General features: G+C 44.8%; 1 protein-coding gene across 1 annotated transcript in view; it reads left to right on the forward strand.

The window, feature by feature from the left end:
* The window catches only part of tmprss15 (transmembrane serine protease 15), a 97408-nt gene that overhangs the window by 50500 nt on the left and 20226 nt on the right, over positions 1 to 26682 (forward strand). Inside the window, exons 13-20 of the mRNA XM_078231911.1 lie at positions 1643 to 1793; positions 5198 to 5342; positions 6837 to 6926; positions 8399 to 8524; positions 12801 to 12941; positions 17197 to 17334; positions 18122 to 18232; positions 20122 to 20254. Coding sequence (XP_078088037.1) covers positions 1643 to 1793; positions 5198 to 5342; positions 6837 to 6926; positions 8399 to 8524; positions 12801 to 12941; positions 17197 to 17334; positions 18122 to 18232; positions 20122 to 20254 — 1035 coding nt within the window. The remainder of the gene's footprint in view (positions 1 to 1642; positions 1794 to 5197; positions 5343 to 6836; positions 6927 to 8398; positions 8525 to 12800; positions 12942 to 17196; positions 17335 to 18121; positions 18233 to 20121; positions 20255 to 26682) is intronic.

Consider the following 26682-nt stretch of genomic DNA (forward strand, 5'->3'; position numbering starts at 1 on the left):
TGGCCCATTGATCTGCACTGACTCTGTAAGCGCAGACTTAGGGTGCACGTGCAAACTCAGACAGTGACCCAAGGTCAGAATTGAACCCGGGTCGCTGGTGCTGTCAGGCAGCCATGCTGTTCATAATGTTAATTGTGTTGTGGAGTATCTTCAGCACATATAAAATGGGACTGCTGAGTGTGTTAGCCAGCCATGGGCAGACATACTTAATGTAAAAACAAAATGAAGAAAAGAATTCCAATTTCAGTTTATACTTCACCATTGACTTGGGATCCAGTTAACAGTTGGTGTGTCCACTGGGTCATATGAGTGTGCATTGTTGAGCTAATTTGAATATGTATGTTTAGGCACGCAAATGTTAAAGATAGGTTCAGGTTTCGCTGAGATGCCACCATGAAGGGCAGGTGGCCACCACTCTCTGTCCAGACCCACCATTGATATAACAATATGAATAAACACTTTCAGCAGCTAAACTGTTGAAATCTGCCTGAGAGGCTGGAACAGAGAGGGAGGAAGTAAGCACGTAATCCTTTTTTAACTTCAGAATAGTCTGACATACAAAACCATTCATTGTGCCTGAACTTTAATGTATCAGACTAATTGAATTCACTAAATTCCTCTTTATCGTATTCAGAAACATAGGAAGCAAAAGGAGTCCATTCGGTCCATCATTTCTGCTGATCAAGCAACTCCACATCCTGTAGCTTACAACACTCTTACGTTTACAATAAACCAAGTTATTCATCCACGAAGCATCCTACTTTGGGAGGAATGGGAAGGCCATGGAGAGGACACAGCTGGATTTACTAGAATGGTGTCAAGCATATGGTTCTTCAATTATGTGGAGAATCATAGATATGGCTTAGAAAGAGGCCACTTGGCCTATCAGGATGGTGCCAGTTGTAAAAAGAGCCATCCAGGCTAATCCCAATCTCCAGCATTTGATCCATAGCCTTGCAGGTTATGGCATCTCAGTGCATAGCTAGACACCTTTTACATTATTTGAGGGTTTCAGCCTCACTGCCTGAAAGGGTAGTCGAGTTCCAGACCCCTACAGCTCTGTGGTTGAAAATATTTTCCTCATCTCTCCTCTAATCCTTCTAACAATCATTGCAAATCTGCACCCCCCAGTCACTGTCCCTTCTGGCCTCTTCCCACCCACTCTATCCAGGCCCCTCACAATTTGCTACATATCGATTAAATCTGCCCTCGGCCTCAAAGAGGCTGGAGACAGTCAGATAGCTCTCCCTTGGGCAGAGATGGTCAAAGGGAAAGTTAATAAAGGGCTTCACCCTTGCGATAAAGCAAATAAGGAAAATTGTTTCCGCTGGCTGGAAGAAGCACAGAGGGAGGGATGAAGAGAATTTTCTTTGCAGAATGAGTTGCTATAATCTGGAATGTGTTGCCTGAAAAGGTGTTGGAAGCAGATTCAATGGTAAATGTTACAGTTGAAAAGGAATATTTTGCAGGACCTAGGAGAAAGCACTGTTTGGTTAGCCCTTTCGAAGATCTAGTACAGACATGAAGGACCTAATGGCCTTCTTTGCTACTTAATTCCATGCTTATGTTCACCATCTCTGTGCAATATTCCCATGTGGTCAGCATGCACTCACAAGGCCGTCTGACTCTGGTCTCTTCCCAGGTACTATATGTATGGATTCGACGTTTCCCACTTGCGTGTTTATATCACCAGCAACAAAAATGTGTCGCGGACATCATTCCAGAAGGAAGGAAATTATGGGAATCAGTGGAACTACGGGCAGCTGACAGTAAATGAAACAGATGAAGTCAGGGTTAGTCTCTGCTGCTGAATTAACACAGTATCCTTATTCCTCATGTTTCCTTGGCTCTCACTTTGATCTTGATAGACAGCGGCCGCAGTGCTGCCCTTCGCTTTTTTTGTTTCATAGAATTCTACAGCATGGAAGGAGGCACTTCGGCCCATCAATTTTGATGGAGCTATACAATTAGTCCCACTTCTCTAATTCCCCAGATTCCTCAAATTACTTACCGTTTCAAATATTTATCCAAATTCCCTTTTACTGTTCATTCTGCTTCCACTTCCCTTTCAGGCAGTGTCTTCCAGATCATAGCAAGTTGCTTCTCAATTAAATTTCTTCTTGACTTCCCTCTGGCTTCTTTAGTCAGTAACCTCTGGTCGCAATGGCATAGTGGCAATGTCACCGAACTACTAATCCAGGGGTCCAGCCTAATGTCCTGGGGACAAGAATTTGAATTCCACCATGGCAGGTGGTGAAATTTTATTTCTGGAAAAAACTGGAATTAAAAGTCGACTGATGACCATGAAACAATTTTCACAAACACCCATCTGGTTCACTAATGTTCTTGAGAGAAGGAAATCTGCCGTCCTTACTTGGTCTGGCCGACATGTGATTCCAGAGCCACAGCAATGTGGTTGACTCCTAAATGCCTTCAGGAATGGGCAATAAATGCTGACTTAGCCAGGGACTGCCACATCCCATGAATGAATAAAAATCACCCTCCAAGTGGAAATAATATCTCCTTATTTACTTTGTCCAACAATTAAATATTGTGAGAGGAATTTGCAAATTTGCTCCAACATTCTGCTCCAGGGGTGGGGGGGAGGTGGGGGGGGGGGGGTGGCGGGGAGGCGGGGGATGGCGGGGAGGGGGGGGTGGCAGGGGGGTGGCGGGGGCTGGCGGGGGGGGTGCGGGGGTGCGGGGGGATGCACATTCAAAGGCCTGTCCGCCTTCTATGGTGGGCAGTACATGTCCTACAACCCTATTTCAAAGAAGAATAGAGAAGTTCTTCATAGAATCCCTACAGTGCAGAGGATACCATTTGGCCCATCAAGCCTGTACCGACTCTCCGACCGAGTATCCCCCCCCACTCCACCCCCCCCCAACTAGCCCTGCAACCCCACGTATTTACCCCGCTGATCTACATACCTTTGGACCCTAAGGGGCAATTTAGCATAGTCAATCCACCTAACTGGCACATCTTTGGACACTCAGGGGCAACTTAGCATGGCTAATCCACCTAACCTGCACAGTGGCACAATGGTTAGCACTGCTGCCTCACAGCGCCAGGGATCTGGGTTCGATTCCCGACTTGGGTCACTGTCTGTGTGGAGTTTGCACATTCTCCCCGTGTCTGCATTTGTTTCCTCTGGGTGCTCCATTTTCCTCCCACAGTCCAAAGATGTGCGGGTTAGGTTGATTCGTCATTGTAAATTTCCCTTTAGTGTCAGGGGGCTAGCAGAGTAAATACGTGGGGCTATGGGGATAGGGGTTGGGTGGGACTGTGGTCGGTGCAGACTCGATGGGCTGAATGGCCTCCTTCTGGGCTGTAGGGATTCTATGATTCTATGATCTTTGGACTGTGGGAGGAAACCAGAGCACCAAAGGAAACACATGTAGACATGTATAAACTCCAATAATCCCCAGATTACTGTCTTGGGTCTCTGGAGATTACACTGCCACCACTACACTGGCTCCTCCCCTTCTTCCCAGCCTTCTCGGCAATATTTGTCCCTCAACCAACAACTAAACACATGTTGATCCAGATCTTTCCATCTCCAGCTGGTCATACCCCATAGATACCCTGGAAGATGAACGGGGGGATCCCTCGACCGTCTGAATGCAAGGAGTTTGCAGGCATTGCCTGAGCATGAGAAATAGGAGCAGAAGTAGACCACATGCCCTATCGAGCATAGTCCGTCATTCGGTCTCATCATGGCTGATCTTGATCTTCAACTTCATTTTCCTGCCTGCTCCCCATATCGCTTAAATCTCTTAGAAACCAGAAATCTGTCTATCCCAGCCATCAATGTATTCAACGATCGAGCATCTACAACCCTCTGGGGTAGAGAATTCCAAAGATTCACAACCCCGAGGCAGACACCATGGGCCAAGTGGCCTCCTTCTGTGCTGTAAACTTTCAATGATTCTGTGAAATACCTTCTCTTCTCCTCAGTCCTGTATGACCGCACCCTGAGACTGTGCCCCATGTTTTAGATTCCCCAATCAGCAGAAATAATCCCTCAGCACCTACTCTATCAAACCCCCTCAGAGTCTTGTAGGTTTCAATGAAAATGCCTCCTCATTATTCTAAACTCCAAAAAAAAAGCCCATTTTACTCAGCCCCTCATCCAGGGACCTTCGCTCTTCCACCGCCAATGCAAATATATCCTTTTTAAATTGTGGGGGCCAAAACTGTGAACGATATTTCAGATGTGGTTTCACCAAAACCCTGTGGAACTGTAGCAAGACTTCTTTATTCTTGTACTCCAATCCCCTCGCAATAAAGGCCACCGTGCCAGTTATCTTCCTAATTGCTCATTGCACCTGCATGCTATTTGTGTTCCTAGTATAAGCACACCCAATTCTCAGTGAACACCAATACTTCCAAGTTTCTCCCCTTTTAAAAATGATTCTGCTTTTTCATTCTTACAACAAAAGTGAATAAGTTCACACTTCCCTCTATCGTACTCCATCTGCACTCCTGACGCCAATAGAATTGTTATAGAATGCACTAAGCCACAGCAGGCACCTTGCCTCTTGTGATACAGGGTGAAAGGACAGAAGGTTAACTGGGTTGATGGTGATCTCCTAGGGGAGGCATTGGCCTCGTGGTTTTACCGCTAGACTATTAATCCAGAAACTCAGCTAATGTTCTGAGGACCCGGGTTTGAACCCCGCCACGGCAGATGATAGAATTCAAATTCAATAAAAAATATCTGGAATTAAGAATCTACTGATGACCATGAAACCATTGTCAGAAAAAACCCATCTGATTCACTGATGCCCTTTCGGGAAGGAAATTTGGCATCCTTACCTGGCCTGGCCTGCATGTCCAGAGCCACAGCAATGTGGTTTACTCTCAACTGCCCTTGGGCAACCACGGATGGGAAATAAGTGCTGGCCAGCCAGCAACATCCATGTCCCATGAGTGAATAAAAAAAGATAGTCTCCTAATGCATGATGCCAACCTGCCCTCTTGGACTTGAGATCTGTACAATGCAGAAAGGCTTAAAACACTGGGAGGAAAAGAAAATCCAAAAAGAGAGAGGCTTAAAAAAACCCAATCTGACTAAAGCAAAAGAAGGTTTGTCTTGGCAAAACTCCACTGGAAAGAGGAAGAGGAGGTCAGCTGAGGCGTCAATATTTCAGCGCTCTAACATGTGTTTCTGCACACTCACTTTTTCATTATTCAGATTGTCTTTGAAGCTATTAAGAATACTGGCAGATTCTCCGACATTGCATTGGATGACATCTTTCTGACAAATGGCAGCTGCAAAAAGAGTGAATACCCAGAGCCAACAGCGGAGCCGAAACCCACAACTCCACCACCAGGACCCAGTGAGTATGAAACGTCATGCAGATGTATACTTATGGGCAGACAGATAGAGAGACCTTTTGATTTGATTTTGATTTGATTTATTATTGTCACATGTATTAACAAACAGTGAAAAGCATTGTGTCTTGCGCACTGTACAGACAAAGCATAGTGTTCATAGAGAAGGAAACAAGAGAGTGCAGAATGTAGTGTTACAGTTTTAGCTCGAGTGTCGATGGATGAATGAATGATCAAGAAGTTTCCATTCTCCATTCCCAATCTGTGTTTGAAGAACTTCATCTAAAACTGTCACAGGCTGCAATTGTCCTCAGTTGGTTCCTGAGCTAAGAATGAGGAGGGAAACTTATCAAGGTTTCCCTGACGATGGTCAAATTGGATATAAAGCAGAATTGGGTTTGCCTGTGAGAATAGTTTTGGAATTAGAATAATATTTGCTTTGCACACAGCATTATCATAGAGAAGCATCTCAGAACGCCTTATAACCTGGATTACTTGTGAAGTGTCTGTTATTTTGTACACTAGTACAACAAATACTCAGTACCAGCCATATTCCACAGTAACAAGGAGATGATTGACCTGTTAGCTTGCTGGGTGGCATCAACTGATGGACACATGATGGGCAGAATACCAATGGTGTTGGTCAGTCCTTTATATTGTATCATGGAAAGAAGCAAACTGGATCTCAATCTGAAATCTCAGATGAACCATGTCCAACAGTGCAGTCCTCAAGGCCACTTTGGAGTGGAATTTCAGATTCGGTACTCAAATCCAACAGAAGGTGGCCATAGGCTGCTCTCTCCTTTGAGGGGGAGAGCTGACTGGTGGTGATTTAATCTGAGGATCATCACATCGCAGGTGAGGGGCAAGATTGAGAAGGTGGGACCTCAGCTGATACGGGAATTGAACCCGTGCTGTTGGCTTCACTCTATATCACTAACCAGCGGTCCAGCCAACTGAGCTAAACTGACCCCCAACTCAAATCCTAGAGTGGGGCTTAAACCTATAGTTTACCGGCCCAAGTCCATGTTTTGTGCTATTCATGCCCTCTCAGTCGGGCAAACACCATGGTAATACTCTCTATCAATGGCTCTCTGCTGAAGGTAATCCCTGAAGTGTGATCTCACTTCAGATTAAGCCATTACCTGAAGCACATTGGGCGGGATTTTCTGGCCAGTCTCGCTCCGAAACCAGAAAATTCCACCCGAGGTCAACGGATCCATGGTGCGCCCCTCGCCCGCTATGATTCCCGTGGCGTGCGGAAAGGGAAAATTTGCCCCACTGTTTCTGAAAGACAGGGTAAGATATTAGAGAAATGCATGTTCCTGCTGTGGGTGAGGTGATAAATGACAGAGAGGTCACCAATGCCCATGGGACCAGATGCCCAATGAGGGTAACAAGAGAGAAAATTGAAGGGAGAGTCTTGCCTGGTGAAAGGTCTGATCGCTGCTCTGTTACACTGTACATCACTTATTCCCAAAAATATCTTCTTTTTACAGCTGATTGTGGAGGTCCATTGGAACTAAGGGAACCAAACACGACCTTCAGTTCAGTGAATTACCCCAGAAACTATGTTAATAATGCATTTTGTAAGTAAGGCTCTCCTTCACTAACAGTTGAATTTTTTATTCACATTATTGATTTGAGAATAGATGTTGTGTTTGAACCGGGTTAATGTTTCTTATTCCCTCCTTTGTGGTTCCCCGGTGCAATTCTCAACATTTCCCTCTTTCACTGACATTCCCTCACCACTCGCATTCAAGTTCAGTTATGCCCCAGGAGAAAAGAGAAAGATTCTGACAGGGAGACACCCCTGACTTCTGCTCCCGTCCACACCCCACCAACTTCCCCACCTTGTGCCTCTCCCAACCTCACACCAATGCTTGCAGTGGTCCTGTCTCATTCACAAACAATCCAAATTGCCCGATCTCCAAAGCGATATCTTGCAGTTTACCTCCTTGTGTAGCAAGCCTGAGGAACTAGTTCCCTTCCAACAAGAGAAGATCTCTCTCCAACATAGAGAGGGGATACAGAATCCTTCATGTTGTGGGGCTTATTTGATACTTCACTTGTTAATGTAGTTATAACTACTGTCCCGCTCAAATAGCCAGACAAAGTCACAGAGTGGTTCAAAATGATTTGCTGAAGGACTCTAGCTATAGGACTCTGATTTAAGTCATCAAGGCCAGTCGGAGTACAGAACTCAGAAATACTCAAGCAGTTATAGTTTCAAATTCAATTACAAGTAATTGGCATATACCAATCAAGGCCTGGGAGTTATCTCTATCCAGTCACAATAATTGATTAACGTTACATCATTCATAAGGTACAGATATTAAAACCAATTACTATCACCTTAAGCTTGTTAATTATAATATCCAATCAGCATGAGGTTTTAATTGCATCTGTAGGTTATTGTTCCAACAATCTATGGACACTCCAACTGTGTCTGAATGTTAGAACACAAATGAATCCTCCCATTCTAAATGTCCGGTTCAATGTTCAATGGCCTCTCCCAGGCTAAGGTGTTCCCTCCCCGTCCCCGCTCCCCAACTTCTGCTTATCTGAAAGGTCTGTCACTTGGATAGTCATTCTTTGCCTGGAAATAGCAGCTTAATATCCTGATATGTATGTCTCTGCTGTTAAACTCTTAACCATTTTTTTTTTTGGTTTGCCCCCTTTAACACAATTATTAACATGGCAACGTGGCTATGATTCTCCTCCATAATTATTAGCATGGGTATTATTTCACCTCACCTCGCAAGGGCAAACATTTTTTTAAGTTTAGTAAGGGCATCATGATCAGCACAGTCTTGGAGGGCCGAAGAGCCTGTTCCTGTGCTGTACTTTTCTTTGTTCTTTGTTCTCTTTGTTCTAAGTACCAATAGATGTTGTCCGTCCGCCCTGCAAGGTGAGCTGACAGAGGTTTTGAGTCATGTCGCTTCTGGACTAAGCAAATGAGATGACACAGGGTGCTTTAACTAAGAAAGGATTCCAATTCCCATTGATGACTTTCTCCATCTTTCACCAAATCCTCCACATATCTTTTATCTTATTTCAGGTACATGGTATTTAATCGCAGGCAAGGGTAAAAATATCCAACTCCATTTTGAAGACTTCATCTTAGAAAATATTTATGATGTGTTGGAGGTCAGAGATGGGAGAGGAAAAGATTCATTACTGATGGGTAAGCGTCACCTTCATTGTTTTATTCATTCTCTCTTGCTAGTTCCAACTTGCACTGGTGTATTTCCAAAACACCACTCTGCTCATTAGCAAAATGTGAGTCTACTTATGATTCCTCATGAATGGATTCCATTGTAACATGGTACAGCAATAACTAGCAGATGCCATGTGCGTCCTCTCCCTGAATGGGAGGAGGGTACGTCATTGCGAACATCATTGACAAGGCTTTTTCAACAGCATCTCCCAAACACACAGCCTCTGCCACATGGAAGGACAAGGACATTAGATGCATGGGAACAGCGTCACCTCCAAGTCACACCATCCTGACTTAGAAATATATCCCTATTCCTTCACTGTTCCTGGGGTCAAAATCCTGGAATCCCCTCTCAAACGGCACTGTGGGAGCACCTGCACCACACAGATTGTAGTGTTGTTGTCCATGTATCTTCACACCCATACTATTTTCATCTACCATTTGGGGAATAGTGGGGAAGTGGTGGAAGGATTTCCAACCTGTCCTCTGAACCGTGTTGAATGCTCCTTCCATGGACAATAACTCCTGTCATTGGGCTTGAACATGGAGCTTCTGGTCCAGTGGAAGGGGTGCTATCACTGTGCCACAAAACCTCCTCTCTTTGTAATGGGGCTCACCACCACTTCTCAAAGGCAACTAGGGGTAAGGGAAATTATTAATAAATGCACAGAATACATATCAAAGAACTAAAATTAAACCTTCATGAATTATAGTTTAGGCCTTAGCTGGAGTATTGTATTCAATTCGGGGAGGCAGTGTCATAGTGGTATTGTCACTGGACTAGTGGGCCAGAACCCCAGGATAATGCTCTGGAGACCCAGGTTCGAATCCCACCATGACAGATGGGTGAAATTTGGATTCAATAAAAAAATCTGGAATTAAAAGTCTACTGATGACCATGAAACTATTGTCGATTGTCACAAAAACCCATCTGGTTCACTCATGCCCTTCAGGGAAGGAAATCTGTCATCCTTATCTGGTCTGGCCTACACATGACTCCAGACCCGCAGCAATATGGCTGACTCTTAAATGCCCTCAGGGATGGGCAATAAATGCTGGCTTAGCCAGCGATGCTCACATCCCACGAATGAATATTAAAAAAGTCTAAGTACCACGCTTCAGAATAATGTTAGGACCTTGGATGCAGATAGGATTTATTGGAATCATATTGGGGTGAGGGAGTTCAGCTATGGGAAGCTCAAGCCATTCTCCTTAGAGCAGAGAAGGTTTGTGGGAGGTTAGACAACCATTCTGACAGAGAAATCGTTTCCATTGGCAGAAAGGTCAAGAGCTCACAGATTCAAGCTGATTGTCAAAAGAAACAGAGACAATATGAGGAAACATGTTTTTATGCAGTGAGTTGTTATGCACTGCCTGAAGGGACTGTGGAAGCAGGTTCAATAGTTACTTTCCAAAAGAGAATTGAAGCATTGGAACATACAGGGAAAGAGCTGTAGGGAATGGAAATAATTGGACGTTTCTACGAAATGTATGGGATAAACGTGATGGGGCAACTGACATCCCACTGAGTCATATCATTCTGTGATTCTCTGACCCTACATCCTGCCCAATATTTATCCCTCCACCAACATCACTAAAAACAGATAATCTAGTCACTGACACATTACTGTTAGCCAGACATTGCTGAGTGCTAAATGACTCCCGCCGCCCAGGTTTGATTCCCGGCTCGGGTCACTGTCTGTGCAGAGTTTGCATATTTTCCCCGTTGGTTTCCTCCGGGTGCTCCGGTTTCCTCCCACAGTCTGAAAGACGTGCTGGTTAGATGCATTGGCCATGCTAAATTCTCCCTCAGTGTACCCGAACAGGCGCCGGAGAGTGGCGACTGGGGGATTTTCACAGTAAATGTAAATCTACTTGTGACTAATAAATAAACTTTAATTTCCGGCTTTGGTCGGCTGGTTGGTGATGCAGAGTGACACCAACAACACGGGTCCAATTCACGTGTACCGGCTGAGGTTATTCATAAAGGCCCCATCTTCTCAACCATGAATCTCAGGTTAAATCGCCACCAGTCAGCTCTCTCTCAAATGGGAGAGCAGTCGATGGTCCTCTGGGACTGTGGCAACATTTCATTTCACTTGCTTTGGGAAAGAGCTGTTCCACAATTAGTGGATTACAGGGTCAAAGGTAGGGTTCTGAAGACTGTGGAGGAACAGAGAGATCTTGGGGTTCATATCCACAGATCTCTGAAGGTTGGCACTCAAGTGGATAGAGCTGTGAAGAAGGCCTATAGTGTGTTAGCTTTTATTAACAGGGGGTTGGAGTTTAAGAGCCGTGGGGTTATGCTGCAACTGTACAGGACCTTGGTGAGACCACATTTGGAATATTGTGTGCAGTTCTGGTCACCTCACTATAAGAAGGATGTGGAAGCGCTGGAAAGAGTGCAAAGGAGATTTACCAGGATGCTGCCTGGTTTGGAGGGTAGGTCTTATGAGGAAAGGTTGAGGGAGCTAGGGCTGTTCTCTCTGGAGCGGAGGAGGTTGAGGAGAGATTTAATAGAGGTTTATAAAATGATGAAGGGGATAGATAGAGTGAACGTTCAAAGACTATTTCCTCGGGTGGATGGAGCTATTACAAGGGGACATAACTATAGGGTTCATGGTGGGAGATATAGGAAGGATGTCCGAGGTAGGTTCTTTACTCAGTGATAGTGGAGTCAGCCACTTTAGGAACATTTAAGCGGTTATTGGATAGGCACATGGAGCACACCAGGCTGATAGGGAGTGGGATAGCTTGATCTTGGTTTCAGATAAAGCTCGGCACAACATCGTGGGCCAAGGGGCCTGTTCTGTGCTGTACTGTTCTATGTTCTATGTTCTAATCCAGCTGCCATGTTTTGTTTTTATTCATTCCTGGGACATGGGCGTCGCTGGCTGGCCAGCATTTATTGCCCATCCCTAGTTGCCCATTAAACTGAGTGACTTGCGAGGCCATTTCAGAGGACAGTTAGCAGTCAAGCACATTGCTGTAGAGTCGCATGTAGGCCAGATCAGGTAAGGATGGCAGATTTCATTCCCTAAAGGACATTAGTGAACCAGATGGGTTTTCCCACCAATAATTTCAATAGATTCTTAATTCCAGATATTTTTTATTGAATTCAAATTGCACCATCTGCCGTGGTGGGATTTGAACCCGGGTCCCTAGAACATTGGCTGAGTTTAGGGATTAATAAAGTTGAAAGTTTATTCATTCGTGCCACAGGTAGGTTTACATTAACACTGCAATGAAGTTACTGTGAAATTGTCCTCGTCGCCACACACTGGCGTCTGTTCAGGTACACTGAGGGAGAATTTAGCATGGCCAATGCACCTAACCAGCACGTCTTTCAGACTCTGGGAGGAAATCGGAGCACCCGGAGGAAACTCACGCAGACACAGGTAGAATGTGCAGACTCCGCACAGACAGTGACCCAAACCAGGAATCGAACCCGGGTCCCTGGCGCTGTGACGCAGCAGTGCCAACCACTGTACCAACATGCCATCCAATAGTCTAGCAATAATGCTGCTAGGTCTCCCAGCATTGCAAGAGAAGACCATGCTTTGTAAGTAGGTAATTAGTTAATTGTTGTGATCTGGGACCATGAGAAGTGCTGGATAAATGCAAGGCCTTCTTGATACTGTAAAGTGGCCTTTTTTCTTTCCCACTTAGCAATGTCAACTTGACCACCCCGGTGTGTAAAAGACATGATGTGGAGATGCCGGCGTTAACTGGGGTAAACACAGTAAGAAGTTTAACAACACCAGGTTAAAGTCCAACAGGTTTATTTGGTAGCAAAAGCCACAAGCTTTCGGAGCCTTAAGCCCCTTCTGCAGGTGAGTGGGAATTCTGTTCACAAACAGGGCATAACCTGTCTTAATGCTCTCTCCACTCACATTGTTTGTATCTTAAAGACTTGATTAGCTGTAAGTATTTACATTCCAACCATTATTCTGTAAATTGAGTTTGTGTCTTTATATGCCCTGTTTGTGAACAGAATTCCCACTCACCTGAAGAAGGGGCTTAAGGCACCAAAAGCTTGTGGCTTTTGCTAACAAGTTGGACTTTAATCTGGTGTTGTTAACTTCTTACTGTGTAAAAGACATCACAGGCAATTCATCGCTGAGATGTTCAAAAATGAATGAACAGCTACTGTGAAATGAAGGGTAATGTTGAAGGAATGCTTTGTGCCTAAGCTTTATTAAAACTGAACTGTGCCCTACCTTTTTTTGTTTTCTGCTTCCAGGTGTGTATACAGGTCACCAACCCATAAGTGACCTCTTCTCCACCAAAAGTGAAATGACAGTTTATTTCACCTCAGACAAGTCGGGAACCAGGAAAGGATTCCTGGCAAATTTCACAACGGGATTTCACTTGGGATTGCCAGGTACAACAGTCTCATTTTGCTTCAGCCATTGGATAAACCAGCTCCAATATTGAATCATAATGATTAGGGCTATATTGTAAAATATTAACTGAACCATCAAATTCTCACCTCTGAGCCAGAAGCTTTATGTAAGAGTTTCACTATGTGAAATCTAGGATTGGCACTCGTTACAATACTGAGAGAGTGCTGTACCATCAGAGGTGCTGTCTTTCGCATCAGATGTTTAACCATGATCCGGTCTATCTTCTTAGACAGACATCGGGACATAGGAGGACAGGAGCGGGCCATTCAGCCCATTGAGCCTGCTCTACCATTCACTTAGATCATAGAATCCATTGAATCCTACAGTACAGTAGGAGGTCATTCGGCCCATTGAGTCTGCACTGACTCTCCGAAAGAGCATTTTACCCAGGCCAATAGTGATGTCAAACTAACAGGTCTACAGTTTATTGTTTCCTCTCTCCCATCATTCTTAAATAGTGGTGTTGTTTTTGCTACCATGCCCTCTACAGGTACCTTGCCAGAATCTATAAAACTTCTAAAGATAACCAACAATGCATCCATTAAGTTCATAAGCCACTTCCTTCAACTGTCTGGGATGTAGTTCATGAGATCCAGGGGATTTATCAACCTTCAATCCAATTAATTTTTCAAGTACCATCCTCTTTATTAAAGTTTTATTTCAGTTCCTCATTTTCACAAGCCCCTTGGTTCCCCAGTATATGCTGCGAGATTTTATTGTATCTTCCTCTGTGAAGACAGACACCAAACAATGTTTAGTTTCCCCACCATTTCCCTGTTCCCCATCATAAAATCTCTCGTCCCCACCTGCAATTGATCCACATTCGTCCTTGCTAACCTTTTACCTTTTGCATACCTAAAGAAGATTGTACAGTCCACCTTTATGTCCCTCGCAAGCTTGCACTCAAATTCTCTTTTCCCTTTATCAGTTTCTTGGTTCCTTCGATGAATTCCAAATTGCTCCTAGTTTCGGGCTTCCCACTTTTTCTGGCCACCTTGGAAGCCACTTTCTTTGATCTAATGCAGTCTTTTAACTTCTTTTGTCAGCCACAGTTGTTTTAGCTTTGCTGCTGGATTTTTGTGTCTCAGAGAAATGTATATTTGTTGCAGACCAAATAGCAGCCATTGTCTGTCTACCATCAAATTTTTTAGTGTATTTTCCCAATCCATCAAGGCCAATTTGCCCATCACACCTTCATTTCCTTTGTCCAGATTTAAGACCCTAGTCTCAGAGCTATATTGCTTTCAAACTTGATGTAAAATCATGTAATATGATCACTCTTTCCCAATGTACCATTGATATAAATGACTTGGATGAAGGGGCTGAAGATATGGTTGCAGAATTCGCTGATGACACAAAAATGGGTAGGAAAATAAATTGTGAGGAGGGCGTAAGGAGGCTACAAAGGGACATAGATTGGTTAAGTGAGTGAACAAAACTCTGACAAATGGAGTATGATGTGGGCAAATGTGAAATTGTCCACATTGGCAGGAAGAATAAAAAAAGCTTATTATCTAAATGGTGAGGATTGCAAAGCTTTGAGGTGCAGAGGGATCTGGGTGTCCTAGTGCATGATTCACAAAAGGCGAGTACACAGATACAGCAAGTAATCAGGAAAGCTAATAAAGTGGGTGGCACGGTGGCACAGCTCCAGGGACATGGGTTCGATTCCCAGCTTGGGTCACTGTCTGTGTGGAGTTTGCACGTTCTCCCCATGTCTGCGTGGGTTATCCTCTGGGTGCTCCGGTTTCCTCCCACAGTCCAAAGATATGCAGGTTAGGTGCATTGGCCATGCTAAGTTTCCTCTTAGTATTCTGGGATCGTAGGTTAGAAGGATTAGTGGATAAATATATGGTATCGCGGGGATAGGGCCTGGGTGGGATCGTTGTCGGTACAGATTCGATGGTCCGATTGACTTCCTTCTTCACTATAGGGCTTCTATGAGTTTTATGAGTATAATGTTCTTGTTTATATTGAGGGGACTTGATTCTATAAATAGGGAGATTATGCTTCAGTTCTACAGAGCATTGTGATACCACATCTAGAGTATTGTGTGCTGTATTCATTTCATTATCTAATGAAAGATGTAAATGTGTTAAAAGCAGTTCAGAGAAGGTTTAATAGGCCAATACCAGGAATGAGCAGGTGAAGGTCGGAGAGGTTAGGTTTGAATCCACTAGAGTTTAAAAGAGTAAGAGCTAACTTGTTCAAAACTTTTAAGATCCTTGGGGGTATTGACATGGAGAGGATGCTTCCTCTTGTTGGAGAATCTAGAACTAGGGGTCACTGATTAAAAATAAAGGGTCGCTCATTTAAGACAGAGATGAGGAGAATTATTTTCTCTCAGAGGCTTGTTAGTCTCCAGAACTCTCTTCCTCCAAAGGCACTGGAAGCAAAATCTTTAAATATGCTCGCTACATTCTTGATTAACAATAGGTTGGGGGGGGGAGGGGGGTTATTGGGGGAGGCAGGATATGTGGGATTGAAGTGACAATCAGATCAGCCATGATCTTATTGAATGGCAGAGGAGGCTCGAGGGGCCGAGTGGCCTACTCCTGCTCCTAATCCTTATGCATGTCCGTATGTAAAGTCTTCTTTACAGCAAGGTTATTAATTAATCCTTTCTCATTACATAATACTAATTCTGCAATAGCCCAATCTCTAATTGGCTCTTCAATGCGCTGCTCCAGAAAAATGTCTCATTAGCGCTCCAGGAATTCATCCTCTGTCGTATTAGTGCTAATTAGGTTTACCCAATCTATATGTAAATTGAAATTGTCCATTATTACTATATTACTGATGTAAGATGTTGCTCTAATTTCCTTATTTATATTGTGCCCAACATTACCCCTCCAGTTGGTGATGTGTAAACATCGCCCGTCAATGTGCTGCACCTGCTGTTGCTTTCTTCCATTTAAACTGATTTTACATCGTGACCCTTTGAATCATCGAATCCCTAAAGTGCAGAAGGAGGACATTCGGCCCATCGAGTCTGCACCGACAACAATCCCATCCAGACCCTATCCCCATAACCCCACATATTTACCCCCCTGATCCCTCTAACCGATGCATCCCAGGACACTAAGGGGCAATTTAGCATGTCCAATGCACCTAATCCACACATCTTTGGACTGCAGGAGGAAACTGGAGCACCTGGAGGAAACCCATGCAGACCCGGGGAGAATGTGCAAACTCCACACAGAACATAAGAACTAGGAGCAGGAGTAGGCCATCTGGCCCCTCGAGCCTGCTCCATCATTCAATAAGATCATGGCTGATCTTTTTGTGGACTCAGCTCCAATTAACTGCCTGCTCACCATAACCCTTAATTCCTTTACTGTTCAAAAATTTATCTATCCTTGCCTTAAAAACATTCAATGAGGCAGTCTCAACTGCTTCACTGGGCAGGGAATTCCACAGATTCACAAGCCTTTGTGTGAAGAAGTTCCTCCTCAACTCAGTTCTAAATCTGCTCCACTGTGACCCAAGCCAGTAATCGAACCCAGGTCCCGGGAGCGGTGAGGCAGCAGTGCCAACCATTGTACCACCATGCCGCCCCTCTAAGATCCTTTATCACTCATGTACTATTCTCAGGCCTTATTAGCAACCCTACCCCACCTCCTTTTAATTTTTGCCTATGCTTCCTAAATAACAAATATCATTGAATATTTAATTCCCAGTCTTTTTTTTTATTTGTGGGACATGGGCATCACTGGCTGGCCAGCATTTATTACCCATCCCTGGTTACCCTTGGAGGGCGGCTGAGAGTCAACCACATTGCTGTGGCTCTGGAGTCACATGTAGGCCAGACCAAATAAGGACAGCAGATTCCTTTCCCTGATGGACATTAGTGAACCAGATAATTTTTTCTGACAATCGACAATGGTTTCATGGTCATCAGTAGATTCTTAATTCCAAATTATTTTTTATTGAATTCAAATTCCACCATCTGCCATGGTGGGATTCGAACCCATTTCCCCAGAACATTAACTGAGTTTCTGGATTAATAGTCTAGCAATAATACCACTAGGCCATCACCTCCCCATGTCACCCTGGCCTTGGTCACCCTGTAACCATATCTCTGGATTCATAATTAAATCATTTACCTATTTTGGACCATCAATTCATCTATCTTTTTTCAAAACCTGCATGTGCTCAGATAGACTGCCTTTAAGTTTGTTTTTTTTAAACACGTTTCCACGTTCTGATTGATTCGCTCTGACTGCCCGGAAGATCCCAGGACTTTATTTCAAAAGAAGATCACAAGAAGGTTCCCCAGTATTCCTCACAACTGTTGGCATTTAAGTCAACCCTTTGAAATCCAGAAACACACTCCAAAAATGGGGATCGACTTTGATGCCAAGTATAAAAGTGAGCCACCAGTGTTGGTGCGGGTGGGCTGCCATCTTTGTAGTTCATCACATGGTGTCTGTCATTGTGGGCAGGTCCTAATCTCCCACGCACCTTCACAACACAGCCATATTGCCTGCTAGGTCCTTTACACCCAGTTATAGGTAAAACATCCATTTGTGGTGTGAACAATTGAGGCTAATCCAAGTAGCTTGTCACGACTGAAAGGAGACTTAACGTATATGCAGAGTCAATGCAAAAAACTTGCTTCTTGGGGTCAGAAAAATGGGGTCATCTAATCAGCAGGATCGACTTACATTCCACGATATATGGTAACTTTCAACCAAAGTCAGTAAACATATTGCAGGTCAGTATCTCAACGCTCGTTGTGGCATCTTACTGTGCTCAGAATGGGAGCTACTGTTCCCTGCCTTACAATAGTGACCACACTTCGAAAGCACTTCATTCACTGTCAAGTCCTTTTGGAGTTGGTGAGGTTGCAAAAAATGCTACGGAAATGCGAGTTATGAGTTGTACATCCGTTTACAGAAAGTCGCCATCTGGCTTGTCGAGTGTAGGCCAGCTCTCGACAGAACAATCCAGTCAGACCCCATTCCCCTGCTCAATTCACTTTGCCCTCCTTTTCTCTCTGAAAGGTTCAGTGCGTAAAGCCTCTGTCACGCTGAGATCTAACCCAGGAAGGATCGATCTCTGGCTTACTCTGTGTGAGGGTAACACATGACATATTCATTTTTACGGAACGAAGCCTGATTTTCAATCCCAATGACTTTGTTCTTTGTTTCTGTAGCTCCCTGCGCTCCCACAGATTATCGGTGTGCAAATGGGCAATGTATCTTCGTGGACAAGTTATGCAATGGTCATCAAGGCTGTGATGACGGCTCTGATGAAAGACGTTGTGGTGAGTACCTTTGACCGTGGATTTTGCTGGTCGTGCAGATGTAAAATATTCTGCTCTGTACAATTTTTCAGAACATGGGGGTTGAATTTTCGAGATCTTGGAGGTTGCATAATTGGTGGCATTAAGCAATTAGCTTGATGACACGGTGGCACAGTGGTTAGCATTGCTGCCTCACAGTGCCAGGGACCCAGGTTCGATTCCCGGCTTGGGTGACTGTCTGTGCGGAGTCTGCACATTCTCCCCGTGTCTGCATGGGTTTCCTCCAAGTGCCCTGGTTTCCTCCAACTGTACAAGAGGTATGCTGGTTAGGTGGATTGGCCATGCTAAATTCTCCGTCAGTGTGCCCGAACAGGTGCCGGAGTGTGGCGACTAGGGGATTTTCACAGTAACTTCATTGCAATGTTAGTGTAAGCCTACTTGTGACTAATAAATAACCTGTTGAAAGTGTGTCATACAATTACATTGTGCCAAAGACAATGATGATCAGAGGACTTAACTTGCATAGAACCTTTTAACTGCTCACTCGCTCAGTCTCCTAGCAGAGATTTGAGTTGAAATTTTCCCTCAGGTACCTGAAATGGCTAAATGTATTTCTTTGTTCATTCATGGAGTGTGAGCATCGCATAGCCAGACCAGCATTTATTGTTCATCCCTAATTACCCTTTAGAAGGTGGTTTAGTCTGGTTTCTGGTCAATGGCAACCCTAGTGTTCTGATGGTGGAAGATTCAGCCATGATAATGGTGTTCATCGTCAAGGGGAGATGCTGGAGATATCAATTGTCTGGCACTTACATGGCACAAATGTTCATGCCACCCATCAGCCCGAGAAAGGATATTATTAAAGTAGAAAGAGTGCAGAAAAGATTTACTAGGATGCTACCGGGATTTAATGGTTTGAGTTATAAGGAGAGGCTGGACAGATTGGGACTTTTTTCCCTGGAGTGTAGGAGGCTTGAGGTGATCTTATAGAGGTCTATAAAATAATGAGGGGCATAGATCAGCTAGATAGTCAATATCTTTTCCCAAAGGTAGGGGAGTCTAAAACTAGAGGGCATTGGTTTAAGGTGAGAGGGGAGAGATACAAAAGGGTCCAGAGGGGCAATTTTTTCACTCAGAGGGTGGTGAGTGTCTGGACCAAGCTGCCAGAGGCAGTAGTAGAGACGGGTACAATTTTGTCTTTCACAAAGAATTTAGACAGTTGCACGGGTAAGATGGGTATAGAGGGATATGGGCCAAATGTAAGCAATTGGGACTTGCTTGGTGGTAAAAGCTGGGCAACATGGACAAGTTGGGTCAAAGGGCCTGTTTCCATGCTGCAAACCTCTGAAGCCTGAATGTTACCCTGGTTTTCTTGCACGCGGGCACAGACAGCTTCAGTGGACAAGATGTTGTGAATGGAGCCGTACACTGTGCAATCATCAGCGAACATCCCCATGTCTGATATTGTGTTGGAGGAAGATCATTGCTGAAGGGGCTGATGATAGTTCTGCCTAGGACACTGCTGTGAGTTGTTCTTGGAGCAGCGATTGTTATAAATTGAAGTAATTGCATGATTGCTTGAAGAGCAGATAACATGATTTGATGATGATACCATTAGGGTGTTTCACAGGTGGTTGTTTAGGTTCAGTTTCTACTCTGTATAGACAAGAGCTCTTACACTAAACCTTGTCATTGTCAGTTTGAATCTACATATGCAAATCATATCTTTTTCTTTTTGTTTAAAACCCACAACCCCTTATTAGGATATTACAGCGATTCATTACACCATGGCCAGTGTGAACATCCCTCCAGCTCAATGAGCCTCCAAGCATCCTCACTATTGAATACCCATTCCCCTCTGTGATTCTTGTGAAAGTTTTCAGTTCCTCATTTTCTGTTCAAACCTCCAGTGCGCCTGTTGAATGGATCTCAGAGCAGTGATGGGTTGGTGCAGTTCAAGATGAAGACTCAATGGTTCTCAGCATGTGCAGACAATTGGTCAGAGAAGATATCAACTTTACTATGTGTGGAATTGGGCTTTAGGTAAAGTATAGTTTCTTCATTGGCATTTAGTCATATTGTGTAAAAACTTTAGGCAGTAGTAATTTGTATTTATATCGCACCTTTAATGTAATCAAACATTCCAATATACTCCATGGGAACATCATCAGAAACAGTTTTACATTGAGCCATATTACACTGAGGAGATATCAGAAGAGATGCCCCAAAACCAGGTCAACTGGATAGGTTTTTGGGGATCAAAGGAGGAGTAAGGGAAAACGGGGTGAAGAGTTTTAGTGAGGACATTTCAGAGATTTGGGCCTCGGCAGCTGAAGAAATGACTACCAATGGTTAAGCATTGAAATTCTAGGATGCGATAGAGTCCATATAGAGGTGGGCGGTGATCTTGGAGAGTAGTAGAGCTGGGTGGAGGAGGTCACAGACACTGGGAAAGAAAAGACCACAGAAGTGGGGGGAAGCGATGGCCTAGTGGTATTATCAATAGACTATGAATCCAGCAACTGAACGAATGTTCTGAAGACCCTGTTTCAAATCCCGTCACGTCAGATGGTGGAATTTGAATTCAATTTTTTAAAATCTGGAAGAGTCTACTGATGGCCATGAAACCATTGTAGATTGTCAGAAAAACCCAGCTGGTTCACTAATGTCCTTTAAGGAGAAATCTGCTGTCCTTACCCAGTCTGGCCTACATGTGACTCAGAGCCACAGCAATCTCAACTGCCCTCAGACAATTAGGGATGGGCAATAAATGCTGGCCAGCCAGAGACCTCCATGTCCCATGAATGAATAAAAAAAGTGTTTGAAAATAAGAGTGAGAATTTTAAAACCAAAGGATTACTGGACAAGGAAACAGTGTGTACAGGAGCGATAGATGAAAGAAACTGCAAAGAATTGGGATATGGGCAGTAGTGTTTTGGATGATTCAAAAGGGTACAAGGCAGGAGACCAGCCAGGAAAGCACTCCATGCACACAATATTCTCAATACATTCAACAATTTCTCCTTTAACTTGTCGCACATCCTGCAAATAAAAGTTGTGGCTATGGGTACCCGGATGGGCCCCAGTAATGCTTGTTTTTTTTGTGGGGGATGTGGAACATTCCTTGTTCCAGTCCTACTCACGCCCTCTCCTGCAACTCTTTTTCTGTTCCATCAATGCTTTTTGGTGCCACTTCGCGCTCTCATCTGGACCTGGAGATTTATCAATGTAGCTTCTATTTCCCCCCCCTCTCTCATCTTCACATGGTCTATCTCAAGCAATTATTTTCCATGACCTCTCCGTCTCCATTTCAGGCAATAAACTGACTGCCAATATTCATTACAAACCCATCAATTTCCACAGCTACCTCGACTACTGCTCCTCACTCCCACTCCCTGTAAGGACTCCATCCCATCCTCCCAGTTTCTCCGCCTCTGCACCCTCAGTTCCAATGATGCCACCTTCGGAAACAGTGCCTCGGATTTGTTTACCTTTTCCTGAACTGAGACTTCCTCCTCACTGTGTTTGACAGGGCACTCAACCGTTCCAAACCTACCTTCCGCACCTCTGTCTTCACCTTTTGTCCTCCCTTTCAGAACCATGGTAGGGTCCCTCTTGTCCTCACCTTTCACCCCTGCAGCCTCCACATTCAATAGATCATTCTCTGCCATTTCCACTAACTCCAACATGATGCCACCATGAAACACATCTTCCACGCACCGTCCTGTCAGCATTCTGCATGTACCACTCTGTCAATGACACCCTGGTCCACTCATCCATCACCCCCACCATTCATTCCTTTCCCACGGCATCTCCTCATGCAACCGCAGAAGGTGCAACTCCTCTCCCTTTACATCCCCTCTCCTCACTGTCCAAGAATCCACGCTTTTATTCAATTTGGTCCACTGTATTCACTGCTTCCAATGTGGTCTCCTCTACAGGGAGACTAAACGCAGACTGGGTGACCGCTTTTCTCAGTTTCATTCATCTATCGCTCTCGTACACACTGTTTCCTGGTCCAGTAATGCCTCGATTTTAAAATTCTCATTCTTATTTTCAAACACCTTTTAAAAATTCATTTGTGGGACATGGGTGTGGCTGGCTGGCCAGCATTTATTGCCCATCCCTAGTTACCCTTGAGGAGGCAGTTGAGAGTCAACCACTTGGCGTGGCTCTGGAGTCACATATAGGTCAGACCAGGTAAGGACGGCAGATTTCCTTCCCTAAAGGATATTAGTGAACCAGCTGGATTTTTCCAACAATCGACAATGGTTTCATGGTCATCAGTAGATTCTTAATTCCAGATTTTTTTTATTGAATTCAAATTCCACCATCTGCCATGATGGCATTAGAACTTGGGTCCACAAGCATGACACCCAACCTTCCTGTCATTTGCCATTTCAACTCACCATCTTGCTCTCATGCCCACATGTCCATCATTGGCTTGCTGCAGTACTCCAGTGAAGCCCAATGCAAACTGAAGGAACAACATCTCAATTTCTGATGAGGCCACAGTGCAGCCATCTGGACTCAACGTTGGGTTTAGACTGTGAACGTTCCTCTCCACCTTGACCCCTTGTTATATTTGTTTGTCCCAATGTACCATCCCCACACCCTGCCTCTTGCCCACCCCATCGCCCCAACAACCCCATACAGTACTACCTGTCACCAGTTTTTCTTACACTATGCCTTGTTCCCGAATTAACACATCTGCTATTTTACCTTTATATTACTGGGGCGGCACGATGCCACAGTGGTTGGCACTGCTGTCTCACAATGCCAGGGACCCGGGTTCGATTCCCAGCTTGGGTGTCTGTCTGTGTGGAGTCTGCACATTCTCCCCGTGTCTGCGCGGTTTTCCTCCGGGTGCTCCGATTTCCTCCTACAGTCTGAAAGACGTGCTGGCTAGGTGCATTGGCCATGCTAAATTCTCCCTCAGTGTACCCGGAGTGTAGCGACCAGGGAATTTTCACAGTAACTTAATTGTAGTGTTAGTGTAAACCTACTTATGACAATAATAAATAAATTTTTAACTTAAAAAAAAAATTTAAACTTTAAGTCTGTACAGACCACAATCCCACCCAAGCCCTATCCCCGTAACCCCACACATTTACCCTGCTAGACCCCCTAACACTAGTATCAATTTGGAATTTAGAATCAAAACGGTAAAATAAGGCCCCCCGTGTCTGCATGGGTTTCCTCCGGGTGCTCTGGTTTCCTCCCACAGTCTGAAAGACGTGCTGGTTAGGTGGATTGGCCATGCTAAGTTCTCCCTCAGTGTACCCGAACAGGCGCCTTAGTGTGGCAACGAGGGGATCTTCACAGTAACTTCATTGCAGTGTTAATGTAAGCCTACTTGTGACACTAATAAATAAACTTAAACTGCCAGCACCTTCTTTAATCCTTAATGCTGCCATTAACATTCCTTTGTCTTGTATCAATGACATTTTTGTCAATCTCTCCTGAGCCCCAACCTATCCCTGACCTTCTATTCTGCTCCCTCTCCTCCACCCTCCCCTCTAACTATATAATTTATCACATTTCTCCCTCTCTTCAGTTCTGAAGAGGAGTTATGTAGACTTGGAATGTTAACCTTGTTTTGTCTCCACAGATGCTGCCAGACCTGCTGGGTTTATCCAGCATTTCAGTTTTTATTTTATGCACCGAAACCCTGTTTACCTTGTATTCCTTTAAGGTTACCATGGTGAATCAGGATAGATTAAGAAGAAATGTCCTGCCAAAATTTCAGCTGTCATCTGACCAACCTTCCCCACTACTCATAGCCTCTCTGCAAGTTTTATATTCTAAGTATCTTACGGTGAGGAGTACATTCTGTTAACCTTTTGATCACTATTTGTATCTGGAAACCTTTTTTTTTGATAGCTTAACTGGAGTCTAAATTTCCATCAAATCTCCACGGTGCCCCACTGAATGGGAGCAATCACCGGCAGTGTCACTAACAGTTGTCGCTTCGTGGAAACTGACTGCTAACCTAGGCTTTGAAAATCAACCTTTTACTCTCAACTGTCATTGTTATGTCTTCAGTGTAGTAGTTATGTTAAATTGCATCAACTGTCTTTCAAACGCTCACTTTATCTAGCCATGTATTTTTACAATATTCTTGTTCCTTCTCCACAATTCATTGAAGGTTTTTTTTGTCCTTTCCTGCTCGTAGTCTCGGAGTTGCATGCTGGGATTTCAGGGATCGACCCAATTCTTGGCCCCAGAATTTCCTATTAACTATATGGATGGTAAATCACGGACTCTCAAATTGGGAGGAGGAAGATTCTGGTGGGTTCCAGCCACCAAACCAGACATTTGAACATGTCGCTTGAATTCTCCAGTCTCGCCCATAGCTGAGATTCTCCGGTTCCACTGCTGAGAATGGAATTTTGACTGAGCGCCAAATTCTCCATTCTCGCTGGCAGCGCTGATAGGGCGAAGGAGATCGGAGAATCCCAGCCATAATCTCGGCTGACACTCCCAGTGCAGCACTGAAGGAGTGCTGCATTGCCAGAGGTGACATTTCCTGTGTGAGACATTAAGCAAAGGCTCCATCTAACCTCTCAGAAGGACACAAAGAAGAAGAGGGTGGTCCTCCCTGTATCTTGGACCAATATTTACTGCTCTGCCAACCTCAGAAGATAAAATGACTGCCAGGAGAATATCTGTTGGTTTTGTGGGAACTAGAATAGAAAAGAATAGAATCCCTATAGTACAGAAGGAGGCCATTAGGCCCATCGAGCCTGCACTGACTACAATCCCACCCAGTCCCTATCCCTGTAACCCCGTGTATTTACCATGCTAATCCCCCTCACACTAAGGGGCAATTTAGCATGGCCAATTCACCTAACCAGCACATCTTTGGACTGTGGGAGGAAACTGGACCACTGGAGGAAACCCACGCAGACACAGGAGAACGTGCAGACTCCACACAGTCACCCAAGGCCGGAATCGAACCTGGGTCCCTGGCGCTGCAAAGCAGTAGTGCTAACCATTGTGCCACCATGCCGCCCAAACTTGTCGCATTTAAAGTGGCGGCCTTATTTCCATGACAACAGTGACTTTGATTCAAGAATGAAATAGCCTGAAAGCACTTTAGAACACTTTAGGGACAGCCCGGGAAATTACCGACCGGTGAGTCTAACCTCAGTGGTTGGTAAGTTGATGGAGAGGATCCTGAGAGACAGGATTTATGATCATCTAGAGAAGTTTAGTATGATCAAAAGTAGTCAGCACGGCTTTGTCAAGGGCAGGTCGTGCCTTACGAGCCTGGTTGAGTTCTTTGAAAATGTGACCAAACACATTGACGAAGGAAGAGCGGTGGATGTGGTCTATATGGACTTCAGCAAGGCGTTCGATAAGGTCCCCCATGCAAGACTTCTTGAGAAAGTGAGAGGGCATGGGATCCAAGGGGCTGTTGCCTTGTGGATCCAGAACTGGCTTGCCTGCAGAAGGCAGAGAGTGGCTGTGGAGGGGTCTTTCTCTGCATGGCGGTCAGTGACCAGTGGAGTGCCCCAGGGATCTGTTCTGGGACCCTTGCTGTTTGTCATTTTCATAAATGACCTGGATGAGGAAGTGGAGGGATGGGTTGGTAAGTTTGCTGACGACACCAAGGTAGGTGGTGTTGTGGATAGTTTGGAGGGATGTCAGAAGTTGCAGCGAGACATAGATAGAATGCAAGACTGGGCGGAGAAGTGGCAGATGGACTTCAACCCGGATAAGTGTATGGTGATCCATTTTGGCAGATCCAATGGGATGAAGCAGCAATATAATATGAAGGGTACCATTCTTAGCAGTGTAGAGGATCAGAAGGACCTTGGGGTCCGGGTCCATAGGACTCTTAAATCGGCCTCGCAGGTGGAGGATGCGGTCAAGAAGGCGTACGGCGTACTGGCCTTCATTAATCGAGGGATTGAGTTTAGGAGTCGGGAGATAATGCTGCAGCTTTATAGGACCCTGGTTAGACCCCACTTGGAGTACTGCGCGCAGTTCTGGTCACCTCATTACAGGAAAGATGTTGAAGCCATTGAAAGGGTGCAGAGGAGATTTACAAGGATGTTGCCTGGATTGGGGGGCATGCCTTATGAGGATAGGTTGAGGGAGCTTGGTCTCTTCTCCCTGGAGAGACGAAGGATGAGAGGTGACCTGATAGAGGTTTACAAGATGTTGAGAGGTCTGGATAGGGTAGACTCTCAGAGGCTATTTCCAAGGGCTGAAATGGTTGCTACGAGAGGACACAGGTTTAAGGTGCTGGGGGGTAGGTACAGAGGAGATGTCAGGGGTAAGTTTTTCACTCAGAGGGTGGTGGGTGAGTGGAATCGGCTGACGTCGGTGGTGGTGGAGGCAAACTCGTTGGGGTCTTTTAAGAGACTTCTGGATGAGTACATGGGATTTAATGGGATTGAGGGCTATAGATAGGCCTAGAGGTGGGGATGTGATCGGCGCAACCTGTGGGCCGAAGGGCCTGT

The sequence above is a fragment of the Mustelus asterias genome, chromosome 17 (genome assembly GCF_964213995.1).
Source record: "Mustelus asterias chromosome 17, sMusAst1.hap1.1, whole genome shotgun sequence".
NCBI classification, from domain to species: domain Eukaryota; kingdom Metazoa; phylum Chordata; class Chondrichthyes; order Carcharhiniformes; family Triakidae; genus Mustelus; species Mustelus asterias.